The sequence below is a fragment of the Hyaena hyaena genome, unplaced genomic scaffold (genome assembly GCF_003009895.1).
Source record: "Hyaena hyaena isolate Hyena2069 unplaced genomic scaffold, ASM300989v1 scaffold_75, whole genome shotgun sequence".
Classification (NCBI taxonomy): Eukaryota; Metazoa; Chordata; class Mammalia; order Carnivora; family Hyaenidae; genus Hyaena; species Hyaena hyaena.
This window is the reverse complement of record NW_024080707.1, coordinates 3,880,526-3,899,819: the sequence shown is the minus strand read 5'-3', so window position 1 is coordinate 3,899,819 and position 19,294 is coordinate 3,880,526. Positions and strand designations below refer to the sequence as shown.

The window sequence follows — 19,294 nt, the reverse complement described above, 5'->3', positions numbered from 1 at the left end:
AAGAGAAAATAGCCAGTACAAATTGTTGATTAAATAATTGCAATGTAACAAGCATCCCCGTTATAGGAGAGCATAGATGATCATCAGTCTTGCTCCTTAGACTTATTAGACTTTAAAAATAACTACAGATTTTTTTGAGGAAAGAAATCTGAATTGATTTGAAGATTGCATCTATAGCTGGAGAAATGGCTTACTGACTTAATTATCCTTGCAAGTTATTTTAGTGTATTGCAAGCAGGTCAAAGTGGGTGTTTTCTAAAAACTGTCTTTGCAGCTGCTCTCAATCTACCCTGCCATAGACCAGGAGGGCTAAACTAACAGGGATGTATAGGAATGCAAAGGGATCTAGTCAAAGTTGTAATACAAGTATGAGAAGAAGAAAGTTAGGAAAGGTATTTTTCTATAATGTGGAAAGAGGGACAAATGATCTTTTGCTCTCTATGTGATGGAATAAAGTAAGATTTCTGTTCTAAATGAAATCTTATGACCCCTTATTTTCACCTTGAGAGGTTTTTTGGTTGAGGAGGATTGGGGATGGGGGTCTCCAGGCTCCTTGGTTTAGATGGCACAAGAAATGTCCCCACAGTTTAACATAGGCATATTGTCCACTAATGTGTTAGAAGATGTATCCTACTATGGGGTGTTCAGGCCTTTTCAATGACAATTCAGGGCTTGAAGAACAGTTTATTCTCTGAGAAACTACCTAATAGTTACTGTAGTATATCCTTGGGATCCTAGTAACTTTTAGTAGTAAGATATCTAAAATTGACAACATAATCTAACATTCTTTTACCTAGGTAAGGTCGGGGTTTCTTACGGAAGAATTTGAACTTGTGGAAATTAAAAAGAGGCATGAATTAACTTAAAGATAACCTATGACAGCACATAAATAGGTTTGTGTGTCTCATAGAGATGTGACTGAAATCTCAGCAAAATCAACTTAAGAGTGGTTTTGCTACTGTAAATAAATGACCACTAGCAAAATGTGGAGTCAGTTACTACAGAACGGAAAGAAGGACATTAATGTCTCAAAAATTCACATAAGAAAAAAAAATGCAGTCAAATTCAGCTCTAAGAGCCTTTTACTTGGGAAAAATCAATAGGTAAGTTAGATGCAGTAATTGCTATTTTAATTAAAGACAAAACAACATTGCTCTGGTTATTTTTCTATTGAAAAGGCACAATGTTTTTATTTATAGCTTTAAATGCTCCATTTATCAATTTTCCTAAAATAATGGACTTGACTGGGAGTGCTATTTCTGTTTCCTACCTGTGTCTTCTATTATAGGACTTAGATTAGCTGGATAGATAACTTAGCAAGTTCAGGAGTGCAGATTTTTTCTGGTCATTTAAGATTTATCAAGGTTTTATGTACATTTCTCAAGAACAATAATCTAGAACTTTAGTAGAAGTATGCAAATAACCAGTTTTTGTTACCTAGTAAAAATAGCACCAAAGATTTGTATAGTTAACTATAGTCAACCCTAGTTGACATCAATTTGTAGAGCAGACTTTTGCATAGGAAAGAATGATAAGGTATTCTCTGAAACAAGACTCCAGTATCAGATACTAGTTATATGACTTAGAAGTCATAATTTGTATGTTTCTCCCCCTCTATAGTTGGTGTAATACCTTAACCGGTCAGGGTGAGCACTGCATTAACTACACCCTTCACAACTGCATGTACTAAGGACTATGATGTAATTGGTCATTATTCCTGTTAGAATCGGGGAAGTGGGAAAAATTGGTTTATGATAGAAACTTTGTATTTCCAAGATACACTGCTTTTTAAGTTATTACCTTAAAGTTTCCAACCCCCACCCTCACCAAGTATGTCATCTACTTTGCCTTTTTTACTTTTCTGCTGTGCCCTCTGACAGGAGTACTAATGGTCAGTGAAAGTGCCAAACACTGGAGGATGAAAGCGGCATGGGCTTAAAGTGCTCAATAGGGTCTGTCTCTAGATCCACTGTTTCAAGTCTTCAGGAAGGAATTGGTAATAACTTAATATTTTATTGACTTAATCCAATCACAAGAGTAATGAGTATTTGGTGAGAATGCAAAAATGTAATTTAAAAAACTATGGCTAGAGATAGTCACTAGAGTATTTTGGTGTATATTCTAGGGTTTTTTGTTTTGCATTGATTTACAAAAGTGAGGTGATTTTATTCAGCCTTTTGTAATTGACCATTTCCATGTCAAATATTGTTACACTTGGAAAAAGCCTGTATAATATGCCATTCATGAGTTCTAAGATCCATTCCAATTTGTGTGTACAGGGGGGACATCCATCATAGAAACTGATGGCATATTACAGTTTAGCACTTTTTCCTACTCAGAGCATAAAGTAATGATTTGTTCTAAAACTAGTGGAATCTTAAGATTCCATGAAATTGAGTTTTATTGTATAGTTTGATTTAACCAGGTACCTACTGAAGGGCATTTAGGCCCCCTCTCCATTTTAATCTATGGTGTGATCAATCCTTTATCCAATTTGGTATTTATACTGTTTCTTTAGTCTACATTGCTAGATGTTGAGTTAGCTTATTCAAATTTTATTGGATATTGTCAAACTGCCTCCAGAAAGCCAACTAAACATTGCTGGTTGTGTGCACCAGTTTCTCTGATTATACTGGTTAATAATTATTCCTTTAATTTTGCTAATTTGGTAAGTGAAAAACGGTATCTTTCATTCCTTTGACTATAGGTGATTGTTTCATGTTTACTGGGCAGTTACATGTATTGTGAGTTGGCTCTACTCTGTCCGTTGTTTTTTTTAAGTGTTGGCTTTTTTCATATTGATCTGTAAGAGCACCTAATTAAGTTAGTTCTCTTGGGCATATATTGCAAATATTTTTATCTAAATTGGTATGTGTGTTTTGCAAAGTTTTAATTTGTTGGAGATTTATTCTAGTATAGGCTGTGATGTAAAGATCTGACTTCTTTCCATTGACAGGCAATTGATTGAATTGCTTTATCTTTTATTAGTGGAAGGAAGAGACCTTTCTGATCTCTTACTCTAGAGAAATGATAGAGAAGTGATTTACTTGAGAGTTCACCTATCAGCCTTTCATAGGGTGGATAATATGAATGTCCAGGAGTCTTGCAGGTTAGGAAGAGAAAAACGGGGCTCCTTTGGGGGGCTTGAGCTGAGATATTGGAACAGATCACAACTGTATCAGATGAAAGAAAAAGACAGCCTAATGGAGAAAAACCAAGAATTGAACATAGGGGATTGACAAGAATAGAATGTGCCTAGCTGGCATGTTTTTCACTGGCCTCAGGGCATTGGTGAGTTGCAGCTGTGGGCTATTAATGGAAGCTAAGAAATCAGGACAGAATGGAAGGGGAAAGTCAGTAAAGGGAAAGAACTAGATAACACTAATTTGACTTTCTTATTGCCTAAAAAGAAGACAGAGACCCAAAGAAATAGAATCTCTAGCTTCTGGGAAAGAAGGTCCTTTCAAGGGACAATTTAAGATAAGAATCTACACAAGAATTAGTGGTGGAGATTCCCATGAATCCATTGAGTGAACTTGGACTTTTAGATTTAGGTCTCAGAAAATTAAGGAATTCGATGTGTTTCCATAGAGCAGATATTTGTGTTGCCTTTGGGATGTATGGAAGGAGTAAGGCTTAATATCATAGCTAATTTTCCTGTGTAATGATAGCTGGGTGTGTGAATATGCATGAATATTAATGAGTTTGACCTAGTCCTGGTTAAATTTAGGAGGCAGCCCAATTTGGTATTATGACTGCATCTGTAGGACGAGGGGATTGTAACCAAAAACTACTTGACAAGGGCAGAACAGGGGTACCCATCCTCTGTCATTTGTGGAAAGAGGATATTTTATCTGGCAAGAGTGAGCAGCCAAAGGCATGCTCAAATGGGTCTTTAAGAACCACTGCTACATGTATTACAGCAATGTTGTCAGTGAACAGTAGGGTAGAATGTTGGGAATGAAGAACAAATACAAACTCAGGTGTCCCAATAAAAGGAAGCTGGCACAGCTAGATTAGCTTCTGGAACAGAAAGAACAAGGTGAAAACTGTCAGGTGTTGGCTCTTAATTTTTATTGATAGTCTACTATGAACCATGTATGGTGTGAGGGAAGCATATCATTCCTGTCTTAACGTTATTTATAGTCCAGTAAATTATTTTCTTTTTAGGAAAATAGATGACCACAGGATCACTCGGGGAATGGAAAGGGTCTAGCTGGGTAATAGGGAGATTGAGTGTTGGGTCCAAGTGAGGAGGGGAAGAATGACTAAGATGTATATCAGGCCAGCAACAGAAAATCAGAGCTAGGTAAAGCAGCTATTTCAAGAAGAGAATTTGGCTCCCATTGCCAAGAGGTGACAAGTTAGTTTGCTTCTGAGGAGGTGGCCTTGTCTGTTATGACCTATTATAAACATTCAAACAAGGGGCACCACCTCCTGGGTATAGAGAAATGCTCAAGCTGTTGAGATTCAGGAAACCATGTGTGGGGGTGCTGCTCAGCCCCTAAATAGAGTAGAATAGGGGTGTAAGGAAGGAACTTAGCTTTTCAAAGGAAGCCTGAGAGAACTATATTAAATCTGGAATGGCACTTAGCATAAAGAAAAACATGAACAAGCAGAGCAAATGTTCATCACTTCAGTTCCTAGAGCTCTGAGGGACATCTGGTAAACCAAAGCTGTCTCAGTGCCAGTGGTTGGGTTGGGATCAGGCTAGGGTGTAGGCCCTGGGCTTGACAGGAATTTAAGAAGGTTCTTGGACTTTTCATCCTGTTAACTTTGGAAAGGGTGATTAACATTTTGAGAAGACTTCCCTTACCAGCTTAGCAGAAGGGCTTACAGTGAAGGGATAGAAGCAGTGTTGGGGTGGGGAAGGTGACAAACCAGTGGCCACAGCTTTAAGTGAGTAAAACATGTATCATGTTCCAAGTTCATGTTGGGAAAAGAATTACCTCCTGGGCTCAGTTCAGCACCAGTTCCTCTTTCTGAGGAAGGAAATGCAGGATGCATGTGAGTGCAATCATAGTGGTTTGGGTCTTAGACCCTGAGATAGCCTAGATCCTGAAGGCAGCAGCTGCTGCAGCATAAAGGAAGCAAGGTGTCAGAAAGCTTTTGGCACACTCCTTTCTAAAACATTAGATTTCAGAGAGGGGAAGCTGTTTGCCTAAGGTCATATAGTGAGTTTACAGTAACTTTCCACCATTAAGCTGTTCTTCATTCACTGAAAGAGGGTAAAGAAAATAAAACAACAGGACAAAAGGTATATTTGTATAGTCTTTCACAAATAAGAACAGTCATGACCATCTTGGAAGCCCTTTTAATACTGATGTTTACCACAATCTTTTATGTCCTCCCCTATAAAACTGGGTTGATCTGTTTTGAAGACTCCCTGTAATACTTTAGTGTATCTGTCATTTTGACTTCTGCCTTCCAAGATAGTAGCCACTAGCCATATGTGACTAATTACAATCAGAATTCAGTTCTCAGTCATACTAGACACATTCCAAAGTGGTCAACAGCAAACGTGGTTCATATCACCTGCACTGAACAGTAAAGATTTAGAGAACATTCCTGTCTTAGGCCTGTTGGATGCTACTGATCTAGGTGTATGACCTGGTATGGAGCAGCAGCTTTATAAAGCTTGGACTGTTAGCCATTGCTAGTAAGAGACTTGATTTCCATTCTATTCTTTCCCTTTACTGGTCAACCTGGTGAAGAAAGGTGTGGGAACCTACATTGGAGTCTTTAGGTACACACGATATACCACTGACCCTTGGATAACACAGGGTTGAACTGTGTGGGTCTACTTAGGTGGATTTTCTTCAATAAATACTATAAATCTATTTTTTCTTAATGATTTTCTTAACATTTTTCTCTAGCTTTATATAATACATATACAAAATAAGTGGTTATGTTACCAATAAGAGTGGTTAATAAGCCAACAATGGCTAACTTTCTGGGGAGTCAGAAATTATGCAGATTTAAGCCTGTGCCCCTAACCTTGACATTGTTCAAGGGTTAACTTGAGAAGGCAAGACAGGCATCTGGGTTACAGCCATTTCTCAGTTCCCAAGATTCACCCTGAGCTTTTTGTTTGCCCTTTATTTGGAAACAGACTTGATAGCAAAACCCCAGAGGGGATGACTGCTGGGGCAGTGGGCTGGGGATGAGGGACACATTGGGGGTTGGGCACAAGGGCTTTCCAAGCTTCCCTACTCACAGCATGAGGGAGCTGCACCCCATCTTTAACCGATCCAGAGTCAGCTTCTTATCACAGAAGGTGAGTGGGTGAAGAGAACTTGAGGGGAAAATGGAAAGAGAGATTTGCTGAGGCTTTAGTTCTTCCAGAGGATCAGTTACAGGAGCTTCGTGTGAAGGAAGATACTCTACATTGGAGGGTAAGTATCCCTCATGGGTGGGAAGGTAGTCCATTGGGAAAACTGTCACGGGGCCGGCTAGGTGTCCTGGCTTTGAGTCCGGGCCCCTGCTCCCCAGCATCTTGTATAGATCCACGAGTTGTCCTGTCTCTACTATGAGAGCTTTGGGAGGTGGTAGGCTTGAGGCACTGTATCGGGTGTCTTCCTCAGAGGTATAGTGACCTTGGACCCCTCGTCCCCTGTCTGGCCAGTTGGGGTGATGAGGATGTCTGAAGACTGGGGTCACTTGAAGGACTTCATTGATAACCAGCGGCTCAGGTTCTTCAGGAGTAGACAAGTCTGTCAGCAGCCTATCCAAGGGGAGCTGCATCTTCTGAGAAAGGGGAGAAACAGGCTAATAATACAGCTCTGTTACAAAGGATACTTCTCCCTTGACAACGGACTTCAGGGTTCTGTACTGCCTAATTGGCTCCAGGTGGGACATTGTGGGCCCTTGACTTTGTGGCAGGAGTGAAGCAGTTAATGTTGGGAACTGACAGGAGCCATGGACTTCTCAACCCCCAGCCAGTGAGTACTTCCTTAGGATTGGGGGGGGGGGGAGAGTTGTGGGGCTTTGAAAGTCACTCTAGAACTGAATCTTGAGAGAGATACTTTCCAGGTAGGAAGGTGATGGGCAAGGAGTACTGGTCTGTTCTGGAACCTGCTAGTTCTTTTGATAGGTAAACATAGGCTTGAGAAATATTATGAAGAGATTTTTAAGAGATGCTAATGACTTTGAGCTTTGGTGCAACTACTCAAAGGTTCAGGGTAATAATATTCTCCTCAGTTCTGCTCTTAAGAAAGACCCTCTGGAGTAACTTGGAAGAAATTTTTATCTTTTTTCCCCCCTACAGCTAATTTGGTCTGTTACACTCTTACCTTAGTAAGCATCACTTCAGTTACCAGTTCTTCAGTGTCCTAGCTCTTTCCTTTCCAAACTTAACTGTGGATTCCTGAGTCCTCCAAGTCCAAGCACTCTGTTAACATTTCTCTTTCTGGGCTTTATTGGGCTCAACCTACACCCTCAAAACTATCTTTCACACTGACTGATCTTTTTAAAGCAGAGTTCCAAAGACTTCAACAGCTCAGACTTAAATATGCAGTGAACCTTCCAGCCTTTAGTTTGGCAGTGGGTTCTGCACCTTCCTCTACCTCCCCATATTTCCATTCAAAACCTTTCAGGACTGTCCTGGTCTTACTAAACACATTTTTTCTCAGTGCTACCACCACGCTTCGGCTTCCATACTAGCCTCCACCCTGCTTTTGTTTGCTGTCCCTTTTCCTGCTTGATGCCTTCCTCTTTCATGGCGCCCCTAGTGAGCCCCTAGTGATTGTTTCCTTCCCTGGACTCCTACACCAGCAAAGAAACCACCAATCGGGTTCTTGGCACATGATGTTTTATACTGTCGTCGTTTTTTTGTTTTTTCTTACATGTTCTTAAGCCATCTTTGAATGGGTATCTTTCAGGCCTTAAGGGAGGAGTAGGATGACAGGGAAAACCCTGAGGACTAGTCTCAAGTCTGATGCTCTATAGCTTGGGGAAACTCCATCAACCTCTCTGACCTTTTGTTCCCCCATCTGTCAAATGCCAAGTTGTGCAAGAGTGGATTTTGGTCTGGATTTGCTTCTGATGTCCCCTTCCTTTCCTTGAGCACGGCAAGCATCCAAAAGTGAATGATGGTGCTGTCTCAGAACAGACTTCTACAAAGGACACTGACAAGCTAGAGGGTAAGTGTGTGTGTGTGTGTGCGCGCGTGTACGTGCGTGTGCATGTTGGGGGTGGGGTGGGGGAGGATGTGCTCTTTTCTGATGGCTACCCAAACTGACCCTGGCACAACAGTCTGGCTTGGAAGATGGCCTTCAGCTCTGGAAAGCACAGCTGCCGAAGCACGGTTACCCAGAGGTGGGAGGGACTATGTGGAATACACACATGGCTAATTATTTTCCATAGGTGGGGCATGTGCTCTGCCTCCTTGAAGGTTCTGACCATGTTGGTGGAGCTTGCTCCTTAGAGCATGTACGAAGCAGGCCCTCTGGGTAACACATCTTAGGGCAGTCCTCGGGTACCTCAAGGACCCTATTTAGCTTCTATAGGTTCAAAATGGAGAACATCCTAGTGGTCCCCTTTATGATTTGGCCTTTTCCTCCATAGCTTGAAGACCTGCTTTTTAGCCACATCTTAAGAAGTAGGGGGATCTAAGGCCTGAGAATTTTGTTGGAGGTGAAAGACAGACTGTTGTGTTTATGGTGTCTGCCTCAGCCTATCACCGGGAGAGCACTTTGGGTCTTTAGAAGCAGTCTGCCCACTTCAGGGGTTGAGTGTCAAGGGTTCCGGAGGCTGCCTCAAGACCATCACTACGGATGCCATGTTTAAGCTAAATTTTATTTGCCAACTTACCGGTTTTTAGTTTAGTTTTGTTTTTTTGCAAAAGATATAAATGCAAACAGTTTTGTAAAATAAGTTCAAAGAGACTTTCTAATAAAAATTAAGTGGCCCTCTTATCTCCAACAACTCACTACCCAAAGGTGACCAACATTATCAGTTTCCTATGTAGGCTTCCCAGAAATACCCTATACACCTGCTGGAGTTGAGAGTGTATATAAAATTTCTCTCCTTTTTATGCAAATGAGAACCCACTTTAGACAGCTGTTGCAAACTTTTTTTTTTTTAACCTTTAGGTGTCTTAGGGATTTTTAGACACATTATAGATCTCAGGGTTTTTTTTTTTTTTTCAGTAGTTGCATAATATCCTGTCATATGGCTGTGCCCACGTTTAACCTGCTCCCCTGGTGGCAGGTTGCATTATGCCCAATTTTTTGCCATTCTATTTATAATGCTACAGTGAACATACTTCTACAACTTGGGGCATACGTATGGCCATTTCCATTCTCTTTTCCCTTGTTACTATCTCTAACCCTTTGTGTATCTTTCTCAGCATTTCTTCTAGGTTTTTATGGGCCCTTCATAGGCCTTGTATGCCTCTGTATCCCCTCATGCTCAAACAGGTAAACAGAGACCATGACGCCAAAGCTACAAGTTTGGGAGCCAGGTGTCCGGGACTGACCCAGAGCTGTTTCCCACCATGCTATTTCAGGCTCTTAGGACGTGGGACGGTGGAATGTCAGCATTGGAAGACAGGGATCTTAAAGCTCAGCTGACTCAGCTCCTGGTACTTGCATGCCCATAGGTCATCGCAAGATTGCCACCAAGTGAGGGCCCAGTGTGTGAATACATCTTCAGTTAGTCTGTTCAGCTCAGAGGTGTTGAATATTAGAAGCACTTCCCTCACCCTATGCTTAAAGATCTTTTAGAGCATACAGTAAGTGGCAGATAGCACATGCTACTTGTATGTGAATCCAGGAGCCACCATTTACTAGCTGACTGGCGTTGGGCAAGTTACTTAGTCCTCTGTGCCTCAGTTTTCTCATCTGAAAAATGAGCATAACAGTAGTACAACCTCATAAAGCTGTTGTGTGGATTAGATTTTAATGCATGAGAAAGGTTTTTAAAGTGCCTGGCATATAAAAGTTATATAATATATTAGATACAACTCATTGTGCTTGGCTTTATTGCACTTTGCAGATACTATTCTTTACAAAATGCAGGTTTGTGGCAATCCTGCTTCAAACAAGTCTAGTGGCATAATTCTTCTAACAGCATTTGCTTACTTTGTGTCTGTCATATTTTGGTAATTCTTGCAACATTTCAAACTTTTTCATTATTTGTTATGGTGATTTATGATGAGTGATTATAATTTGCTGAAAGCTCAGAAGAGGATTAACATTTTTTTACTAATAAAGTATTTTTAAATTAAGGTATATACATTGTTTTTAGACACTGCATTGCACGCTTAATAGACTATAGTATAAATATAACTTTTATGTGTACTGGGAAACCTAAAAATTCATTTACCTTTATTGCGATTATTTGCTTTATTGCAGTTGTTTGAAACCAAATCTGCAATAAATGTGCCTGTATGTATAAACATATGATATATTATTTTTTGAGAGAGTACATGTGTGTAAGTGGGGGAGGGGCAGAGGGAGAGAGAGAGAATCCCAAGTAGACTCCATGCCCAGTGTGGGGATGATGTGGGGCTCGATCTCATAACACAAATCCTGACCTGAGCTGAAATCAGATAGTTAACTGACTGAGCCACCCAGACACCCCTGAATATATTATTCAATAATGTAACTATATACTATATTCTATATACTTATGTATTCTGTATATAACATATAAAATATATAATCATATGTGCACATATATAAAAGTTGTTACTATTATTCTTGCTATTATAACAGAAACAAAATCCCTCAATAGTGAAAGAAGATGTCAAATGTGAGTCTTCCTGGGAATGAAGTGAAGGATCTTTGCCTTGTATGAACCATGTGCTTTACATGGTATCTTACTTAATCCTCACAGACAGTATACATGAGAGAGATTATCAATTCCTGTTTTATAGAGGATGAAACCAGGGCTCAGATCATCAGGCAAGTTGTCCAAGGGCCATCCACATAGTAAGTGGCAAGGTAGGGTTTGCACCCAAACTTTATTTCAAAGGCACTGATGGCAGTGACCTCAGTTCCCACTGAGACAGACATGGCTGAAACCTGCCTTTTCCCTGAGCAGTGGCTGGTACCACTGGCTTCTGGCCTGAGGAAGGGTGTGGATGAGAGAATGCACTGATAACTGAGGAGAAGAATCCTGGAGGAGAATGACTAGAAGGTGTGAGGAGTGTGGGTCTGCTAAGGTCCTGGGCAATGGGAAGAATATTGGCATACTGCCTTGCTCCTCTTATATGCACAGTATTGCTCCATGTTCAGATGCTTGCAACTCCCAGACTCCCCCACACACACCGAAGATGACCATCTAGCCCCCCGTGAGCTGTTTTCACCTCCTGGCTGTGCGGCAATGCCCTTCCCATCCTTTACTCTCCACTCTCCCATCTGCCAGCAGAGCAACCTCTCCTTCTATAAAACCTCGTTGCACAATGGAATGACTAGCTTCCTGCCAACGCCAAAATAGTCTGAGCTCTATCTGTTCAATGCTCAGGACAGGAAATGTCAGAGTAAAGCTTCAGTTCTCTTGAATTTGGAGGAGTCAGGCTAGTTAGTGCTCAGCAAATGGCAAAAATACTTGTTTTATTTCTTTTGAAGAATGGAGGTGAGGAGGGGAACGTATGGCATAGAGGAATGAAAAGCTATGGGTCTTTTGGTCGTAAACTTCAGAAAAGTCTTATGCAGGGGAGTAGCGACTCAGTTGGTAACCTAGCACAAGGGGCTTCAGCTTATCCATAGGAACTAATAAGCACCTAGGTCTCCTGATAACTCTAATGGAAACTTAGATCACTGGAATTCTATCAACTCACCACTAAGGTATTATAACCTTACCTCCACAGTGGGGTATTTCTTGGCCCACGTGCTATTCGCTGGATCTGGAATTTCTTTACTACACCACTGAGGTCTGAGAGCTGAAAGGAGAACAAATACCCTGTAGATAAAGAAAACAATGACATCTGGTTAAGCGTGCACACGGTGGCATGCAAGCATCAGTTCTTAGTGCAGTGATTTCATTGTAGGGTGTGCAAATGAATAAAATAAAAACACTGAAGGAGAAGGATGATGCATCATCTAAGGCTAGACTAGTTTTCTCTGAAGTTTAGATAGAGGATAGAGTCATGATGCAACCATTTGGGGGTTGCTAAATAAATTATGGAACTTTTACTCATCGTAATTTTAGCTGTCACTATCTGGCCATGCATTCATTCAGCAAGCATTGACTCAACCCCTAATGTATAATGAGCCCATTCCATATACTGGGGATGAAATGACAAATAAGACATGCTTCCTACCTGTGGGGAGCTTACTATTTAGAATGTTTATAAAGAGTTTTTTATATGCTAACTTACTTGGATGTAAATTTAAAAAAATTAAGAGAGTTTGTAGTAACAGGTAAAGTATTGTGCCTAAAAGGAAAAGGGGGCGAAAAACACAACAAAGAACAAAACAGGAACATAACCATGTTTTTAAAAAATGCCTAGGAAAAAAATACCATAGGGAAATATTCAAACTGTTAACAGTAGTTGTATTTGATGACCAGAAGAAATACGGCTCTTCTTTTTTTCTTTATCATCTCTGGGTTTTAAAAAATACTTTAAAAAGTGTTTATATTACTTTTATCACATGAAAGGAAAAAAGTCCTAAAAATGTTTCTAATAAATGCACATGACTTAAATGTTTTATTTTTTTAATTCAAAGCAAATTTGAGACATTTTTGAAGAATTGGCTTTAATAAGCTTTGATGTTTAATAAGAATGGAAAGCTCCCTGGATGTTTAGCAAGTGATGTACCCATGTGACTGGTTTCTCTGCAAACAACTGTGAGTAGAGGTACCTGTGACCCAGGACAGATCATGCAGATGAGGACAGTGTCCAAGGGAATCTCAGCCAATAAAGGAGAAGACAACGGGGTCCCTAACGACTGGGTAGCACAGCTGCCAACCAACCTGGATGACTTACTTCAGGACTATTATATGGGAGAGAAATAAACTATTTTTAAAGCCATATATCTGCGGGTGTTTTTTTTTTTTTTTTCTTTTAACAAAAAAAGCTTTTACCCTAACTGATAATATTTCCCTGAAGAGGATGAATGTGATCCTACTTGACTCCATTTGAATTAAACCTTTTCAAAGTCTACCAAAATAGAACTCTGCTTTGAAGTATCTATCACATATGGGAGCTTCAATAAATGTAAAGCCTTTCAGATAAGTTCAATGGCTAGGAGACAGACTTTGAGCTAGTTTTATTTTGACCCCTTCTCTTTACACAACATTTGAAGAAAACTCTGTATTGAATAACATATTAAAAAATTCTTTACAAAATAATACCTATTTAAGGAAACTGTAGAAAATAGTTAAATAGAACTAAAATCCCCTATTATTCTATATTCTGATAAACCACTATCAATGTTTTGGTGCATATCCTTGCAGTAGAGAGTGTTAATTACTACCCAATACTACATCCTCTTTGGAAGAGCACCCTGACTCACTGGGATGACGACAAGCCCAGCTGTAAGATCACAATTTTAAGTCTTTGCCCCACCAAGTTCTGGCCAGTGAAGTGTTACTAAAAGTATCATGTCTGACTTCTTCATGTAAAGCCTCCTGAAAAGGGAAATGTGGGCACCTTCCTCCTCTCTACAGTTGTAGAATGCAGGTGTGATGGCTATAGTTCCTGCAGTCATTGGACCGTGAAGTGAGCTTGAGGAAGCCAAGTCAGGATAATGGTGCAAAAAGATGGAAGGATCCTAGATCCCTGGTGCCTGTAGAGCTACTACACCAGCCCTCAACCTGAATTTACTTTCTTAACCTGGGGGATAAAGTATTAGCTAGTTTTAAAGTCATATTTTGGCTTGTAGCATACAGAACCAAACTCAATGCTAAATGATCTGTCTTGCATATAGGTATGCATGTGTGCATGTACTTTTTAAAGTGAAAGTACATACTGCTTTGCAACCTTTTAAAAATGTAATATTGCAAATACACCATTTTCTATAATTTTATGGATATAATATGCTATACAGCATGAGATCTATTGTGATGTAGTTAACCAATCCCATATCACTGGGCAGTTAGGTTATTTCAAATTATTTTCCTTTAATGAACAATACTGCAGTGAACATATTTGCCACTAAATATCTGCATATACTTAGAATAAATTTCCAGTTAGGAATTGATAGGTCATAGGTCTATTTAAACATTTTTTTAAAAAATTTAACAAAATACTGTTGTCTAAGAAAGTTGAATAAATTTAGTCTGCTACCAGCAATGTATGAGAACGTCCATTTATTTGACCCAAAGTGGCAAAAGCTATTATCATTAAAAGAAAATAAATTACTGAAATTGGAAAATTTAACCAACTCACTTTTGCCGGAAGTAACGCGTTGAGAAAATGCCCACTATGACAACAGCAACGCAAATGCTTGGTGCCACAAACGCACTCCAATTGGCTTTACCTGAAAAGTTAGCAAACCCTGTGACTGAGTTACCTTCAGTGAACATATAAAAATACTCACTTGCATGAACCCTCTGGCACCTACCCATAGCTACTGGGTAGATGGGATCAGGAAAAAGGCCAACTTGGTTTTGTTCCTTCAGCTAGGGAGAATGGGCCCTAAGGGGTCCAGTTCTATGGCTCTAAGGAAGGGGCTCCAGTCCACAAGGGCTCCTTCTTCTAAAAGGGGCAGAAGGAGAGGGAGTATGGCATCAAGCACTGGCTGTGAACTAGGAGCCCTGAATTCTAATCCTGGCTTTGCCACTGACTGATTGTGATCAATGGCCTTCAGATTCCTGATCTGTAAAAGGTGAATGATGACATCTACCTTGCAGGTTGTTGTGAAGATTAGAGATGGTGTCCATAGCACATGGCAATGTATCTGAACATAGGAAGCCTTTGAGAAATGGTATTATTAATTTTACCAAACCACTGGATAATCCTTCTAACTAGCTCTGTGAAATTGTTTGGATTCCTTGCTGTGAAGATGTATTTTGCTATGTGTTGGGATTCTTCATTAAGAATTGAGCATTCACCATGTATCAGACCCTTTTAGGTGCTGGAATACAAAGATGAGGAGGACATGGGCTCTGTTGTCTTAAATCATTAATCTAGTCCAGGAGATAGATGTGTAAACATGTAGGTAACCATGATGCCACGGGATATGCATTTTTAAAAAAGGCATGTAGAAGGCAGTGTAGCAGGGGAACAGCATGAGAAATGGTCCCAAGGGCAACCAGGACGTTGTCCCCAAAGGCATGATGTCATAAGTTCAGATTTGGAGCCAGCAAAGCAGTCAAGTTAGGGAAGCATACTAGACAGAACTATGCAAAGGCATGGAAAGAACAAACAGCATGGAACCTTCAGGCAACCACAGGTAGTTTGGTCATGCTTTCAAGTATGAAAGATGAGTGTGTGTTAAGAGGACGAAGCTAGATGGGTGAACAGGAGCAGATCTTGCAGGGTTTGGTGATGAAATAGTTTGAATTCTAGCTTGAAGGTCCCTGGGGAACCACTGATGGGTTTCAACAGGAGGTGGAATGTCAACATGGAGCAGGCTGTCTTACAGAAAGATTCCTCTGATAGAGTGCAGGACAGGCTCAGGGGGAGGGTGAGCAGGGAGGGTGTAGGAGGCGTGTCACCAAGGCTGAACAGGTGTCAGTGCAGGCAGTTTTTGTTTTCACCCCACACAACACAATCTGACATTTCTTTAGCATATGTCTTCCTTCCTGGGCAGATGGGGCAAGTCTAGAGTACCATAAGTAGAAAGATGCTGAGCCATTAATTGATTAATTGCTCGCAAGTTAACTTTCGTGGAAGCGCTAGGAGATGAGAAGAGGGTTTGTCAACTTTCCCAGTGGAGAAATACCTGGCATAGAACAAAGTCCTAAATGATCAACTTGATACTCCATGTTGCAAAGCAAGAACAGCTTGTTTCATGCTTAGAGCAGATGCAGACGCCTGCTGCCAGAGAGAACAGCACAATTTAGCCAGTGGAGGGAAGCCCATGTTAGGTAGGTCACTCCAATTTAACTCAAGTAATTAAATCTGAGCTTGATTTGTAGTTCTGCCACTTGACACTTGTATGACATTGGGTAATCTTTCTGTACATTCTGGACCTTGTAAAAAGGCATCCTAATCCCTCATTCCTTTATTCATTTTGAACTGAGTGCCTGATACTGTGTGGCCAGGTACAATCGTGTAAAGCAGGCACTTTATGTGGTTGTGGTCAGGATTCAATGAGTAAAAGTTTGTGTTATGAAGGGTGAAATGTGTCCTTTTACCCCAAAAATCCATACACTGAAGTTCTAACCTCCAGAGCGTCAGAAAGTGACTGTATTATAAAACAGGATCATTGCAGATGTAATTAGTTAAGACGAGGTCAAACTGGTGTAGGACAGCCCTACTCTGATATGATTAGTGTCCTCAAAAAAGAGGAAATTTGAGCAAAGAGACACACACAAGGAAAACTCCATGCGAAGATGAAAGCAGAGATCTATAAGCCAAAGAACGCCAAAGATTGCCAGCAGATGAGAGGAGAAGCAGGAAACTGATTCTGTCATAGTCCTCAAAAGAAAACAAGCTTGCTGATACCTTGAACTCAAGACTTCCAGCTTCCAGAACTGTGAGAAAATAAACTTCTGTTGTTTAAGCCACACAGTTTGTGGTACTTTGTTACAAGAACCCCAGCAAACTACAGTATGCAAAGCACTAAACACAATGACTGGTGCATAGTAGCTATCTGATATGCAATAACTGCTTTGTTGTTGCTGAGATTATTCTCATTGGTCACTGAACAGATACTTAGTGAATAAGTACTATGTCCTGGGCACTGAACTAGACCTTGAAGATAAACAGATACCAGTTCCTGCCTATTGGATTCAGTGTTTTGAAGAGGGGTCAAATGTAGTGCATTATGAAGGAATTACGGAGGTGCTGTTGGGAAGGCTTCCTGGAGGAGAAACATTTCAGCTGAATTTTGAAAAATAAGTAGATACTTTCTCCAAGGAGACCATGAAGTGGCAGGGTAGTCCAGTTTAAGGAAACAGCAAGTGCAAAGATGGAGCAGTAAGAGAGTAATTAATGAATTCAAGAAAATCGGATAACCTCCATGCCAAACAAGTGGGACTGTACACCTATGTAGGAATCCAGGGTGGCTGCGCCATCTTTAAAGTTCTTACCTTGCAGACAAAACTCCCTCTTGTTTCCTGGGGGGCTTTCACCAGCAGCTGTCAGAGCTGTTATCCACAGGACATATGTTACTCCAGGCTGCAGGCTGTCTATTGAATGTGAATTCGGGGATACCCTATAGGGAATTTCTGAAGGGAGAATAAAGATACAGAAAGAAAGGCACACGTTATAGGAACTATTTGAATGTGGGCTTTTACTTATTTTGTTGTTGTTGTTAATGCTTTAATTTGAAAGCAAAAAGCACATTGCTGTTTTAAAACTAATTTTTTTAAAACTTCAAGTTAATTAGTACTTAATACTTTACAGTATTAAGACACTGTCATTTATGGACGTCTCACTTCACAACATACCAAAATAATTTTCTGTGGTAGAATCTTTTGAAAGAACTTTTATCATTCTGCTTTGGAAATTATTTGACTGTAGCAACTCCTTTTATTTCTTATGACTATACCGTTTCCAACATTTATTAGATATATTTGAAAACTCTTGGGGAGGAAATTAAATATACCAATTGTTTTCAGTGGAATTTTCAAGAAAGCTAAGTTAGCTAATTAATGAAATAAACATTTAACACTAATTTTGATTTTCTGCTTTTTTGGGGTAGGTTCTGGATACTGGTCTTAATGGATTTAAAATGATGATCTGCTTCAATTTAACATAAAATCTAAAAGTGAGATAAGTGGCATGTAGATTGGATTTATTTGGCAGTTTAACTAGATTATCAGTCCCTTACACTCTCAATACCCCTACAGAGTTTCCGCAGGGAAGATTTTGTTTTTGAGCAACTAGGATGATGTTGTTCTTCCCCTCTGTAGTACATAGGCAATCTCCTTTTCCAGTGACCTGCTGGATGTGAGTTTTGGACTGACTTCTCAAAAGCTAGGGATGAGAGGCGGGAGGACTAGAAGATCAAAGGCAGAATTTTGGCAGGAGTGACCTGCTGGCTCCCTCAGCTGACATGTACCTGTGCTGGTGATCAAAGATGAAACTTGAACCCAGCACTTTTGAGCCTCAACTTCAGTTACCAGCTCGAAACCCCAGGGCAGGTCAGACAATGCTCCTGTTTACTAAATTTATCTCCACAGTCATAAATATTTATTGAGCTTGTGCTCTGGATAAGTCACCGAGTATACAAAGGCACAGAATCTGTCTCAAAGAGTTCACCAGCTAGTGGGGAAACAGAGCCCTTGTATTCCCCTACCCCTGATGACTGTGGGTTACCAGCAAGGAGTCCTGTAATATCATGGCCCCTCAATCCAAAGGGGCCTGAGCACATCACTTAACAGCTGTGACTATCAGAGCAATTTCTATATTTTATATATTTTTTAATTTAATTTTTTAATGTTTATTTATTGAGGGGCAGAGAGAAGGAGACACAGAATCCTAAGCAGGCTCCAGGCTCTGAGCTGTCAGCACAGAGCCCAAAGGAGGGCTTGAACCCACAAATTGTGAGATTATGACCTGGGCCGAAGTCAGGTGTTTCACTGACTGAGCCACCCAGGCACCCCTATATTTAACATCCTGTTGAGAAAAAAGTACCATGTGGAAAATTTCCAAGCCTACTCTAACCTGATGAATTTGTGCAGACTTAAGCTATGTGATTAAACTAAAAAACTCTGTCTTTATTCCTATGGCAGAAGATTAAAAAATTAATTTTGGAGAGACCTTCTGCTCATCTTGCTGCAGCAAAGCATCAGTGAGCATCAGAGTCAAGGGTCCGACCCTATGAAGGCATACTTAACTCAGAGTGAAATGAGACCTCAGAACAGAAGTGAAGAGACTTGAATGGTTTGCTGGGCCAAAGAAGTTTATTTACAAACACACACATACTTGAAGAATAAAAATAGAAACTCTATGGAGGGAGCAGTGAGGAGGCTGATGGCTCCCTCAGTTTGGCTAGCAAAACAGACTGAGTTGAGTAATGGGAGAAGGAAGTCATGCAGGAAATACTGGTTCTGCTGCCTGGTCTGGGCTCTGATCACCAACAGAGATAAGGGGGACATTCAATCCTTGGGGGGCTGAAACTTTAGGCTCGGGGTGGTTAAGTGACAGAGGCACCAGTTTAGGAAGAAGGGACAGTTGCCAGTCATTTGAATGGCTGCAGGTAAGAAGATCAAGTGGTACCAGACAAAATAG

At 40.4% G+C, this 19,294-nt stretch overlaps 1 protein-coding gene and 1 long non-coding RNA gene across 4 annotated transcripts in view; one reads left to right on the top strand and one right to left on the bottom strand.

The window, feature by feature from the left end:
- Positions 1-5,141: 5,141 nt before the first annotated feature.
- The window catches only part of IL12RB2 (interleukin 12 receptor subunit beta 2), a 77,160-nt gene continuing 63,007 nt past the window's right edge, over positions 5,142-19,294 (bottom strand). Inside the window, exons 13-16 of one of the 2 annotated variants that reach the window (XM_039233463.1) lie at positions 17,149-17,286; positions 14,339-14,429; positions 11,808-11,907; positions 5,142-6,747 (exon numbers count right to left, since the gene is read on the bottom strand). In XM_039233463.1, the coding sequence (XP_039089394.1) occupies positions 6,214-6,747; positions 11,808-11,907; positions 14,339-14,429; positions 17,149-17,286 (863 nt within the window). In that variant the 3' untranslated portion in view covers positions 5,142-6,213. The remainder of the gene's footprint in view (positions 6,748-11,807; positions 11,908-14,338; positions 14,430-17,148; positions 17,287-19,294) is intronic. The other variant, XM_039233464.1, reaches the window with a different exon arrangement.
- LOC120232629 lies at positions 6,657-12,981 on the top strand. Of its 2 annotated transcripts, XR_005528614.1 has the most exons (4): positions 6,657-6,941; positions 8,007-8,141; positions 9,350-9,623; positions 12,675-12,981. It is a non-coding gene; the product is annotated as an uncharacterized LOC120232629 (long non-coding RNA). The 2 variants fall into 2 exon arrangements; XR_005528613.1 differs by lacking the exon at positions 6,657-6,941 and having other exon boundaries at positions 7,012-8,141.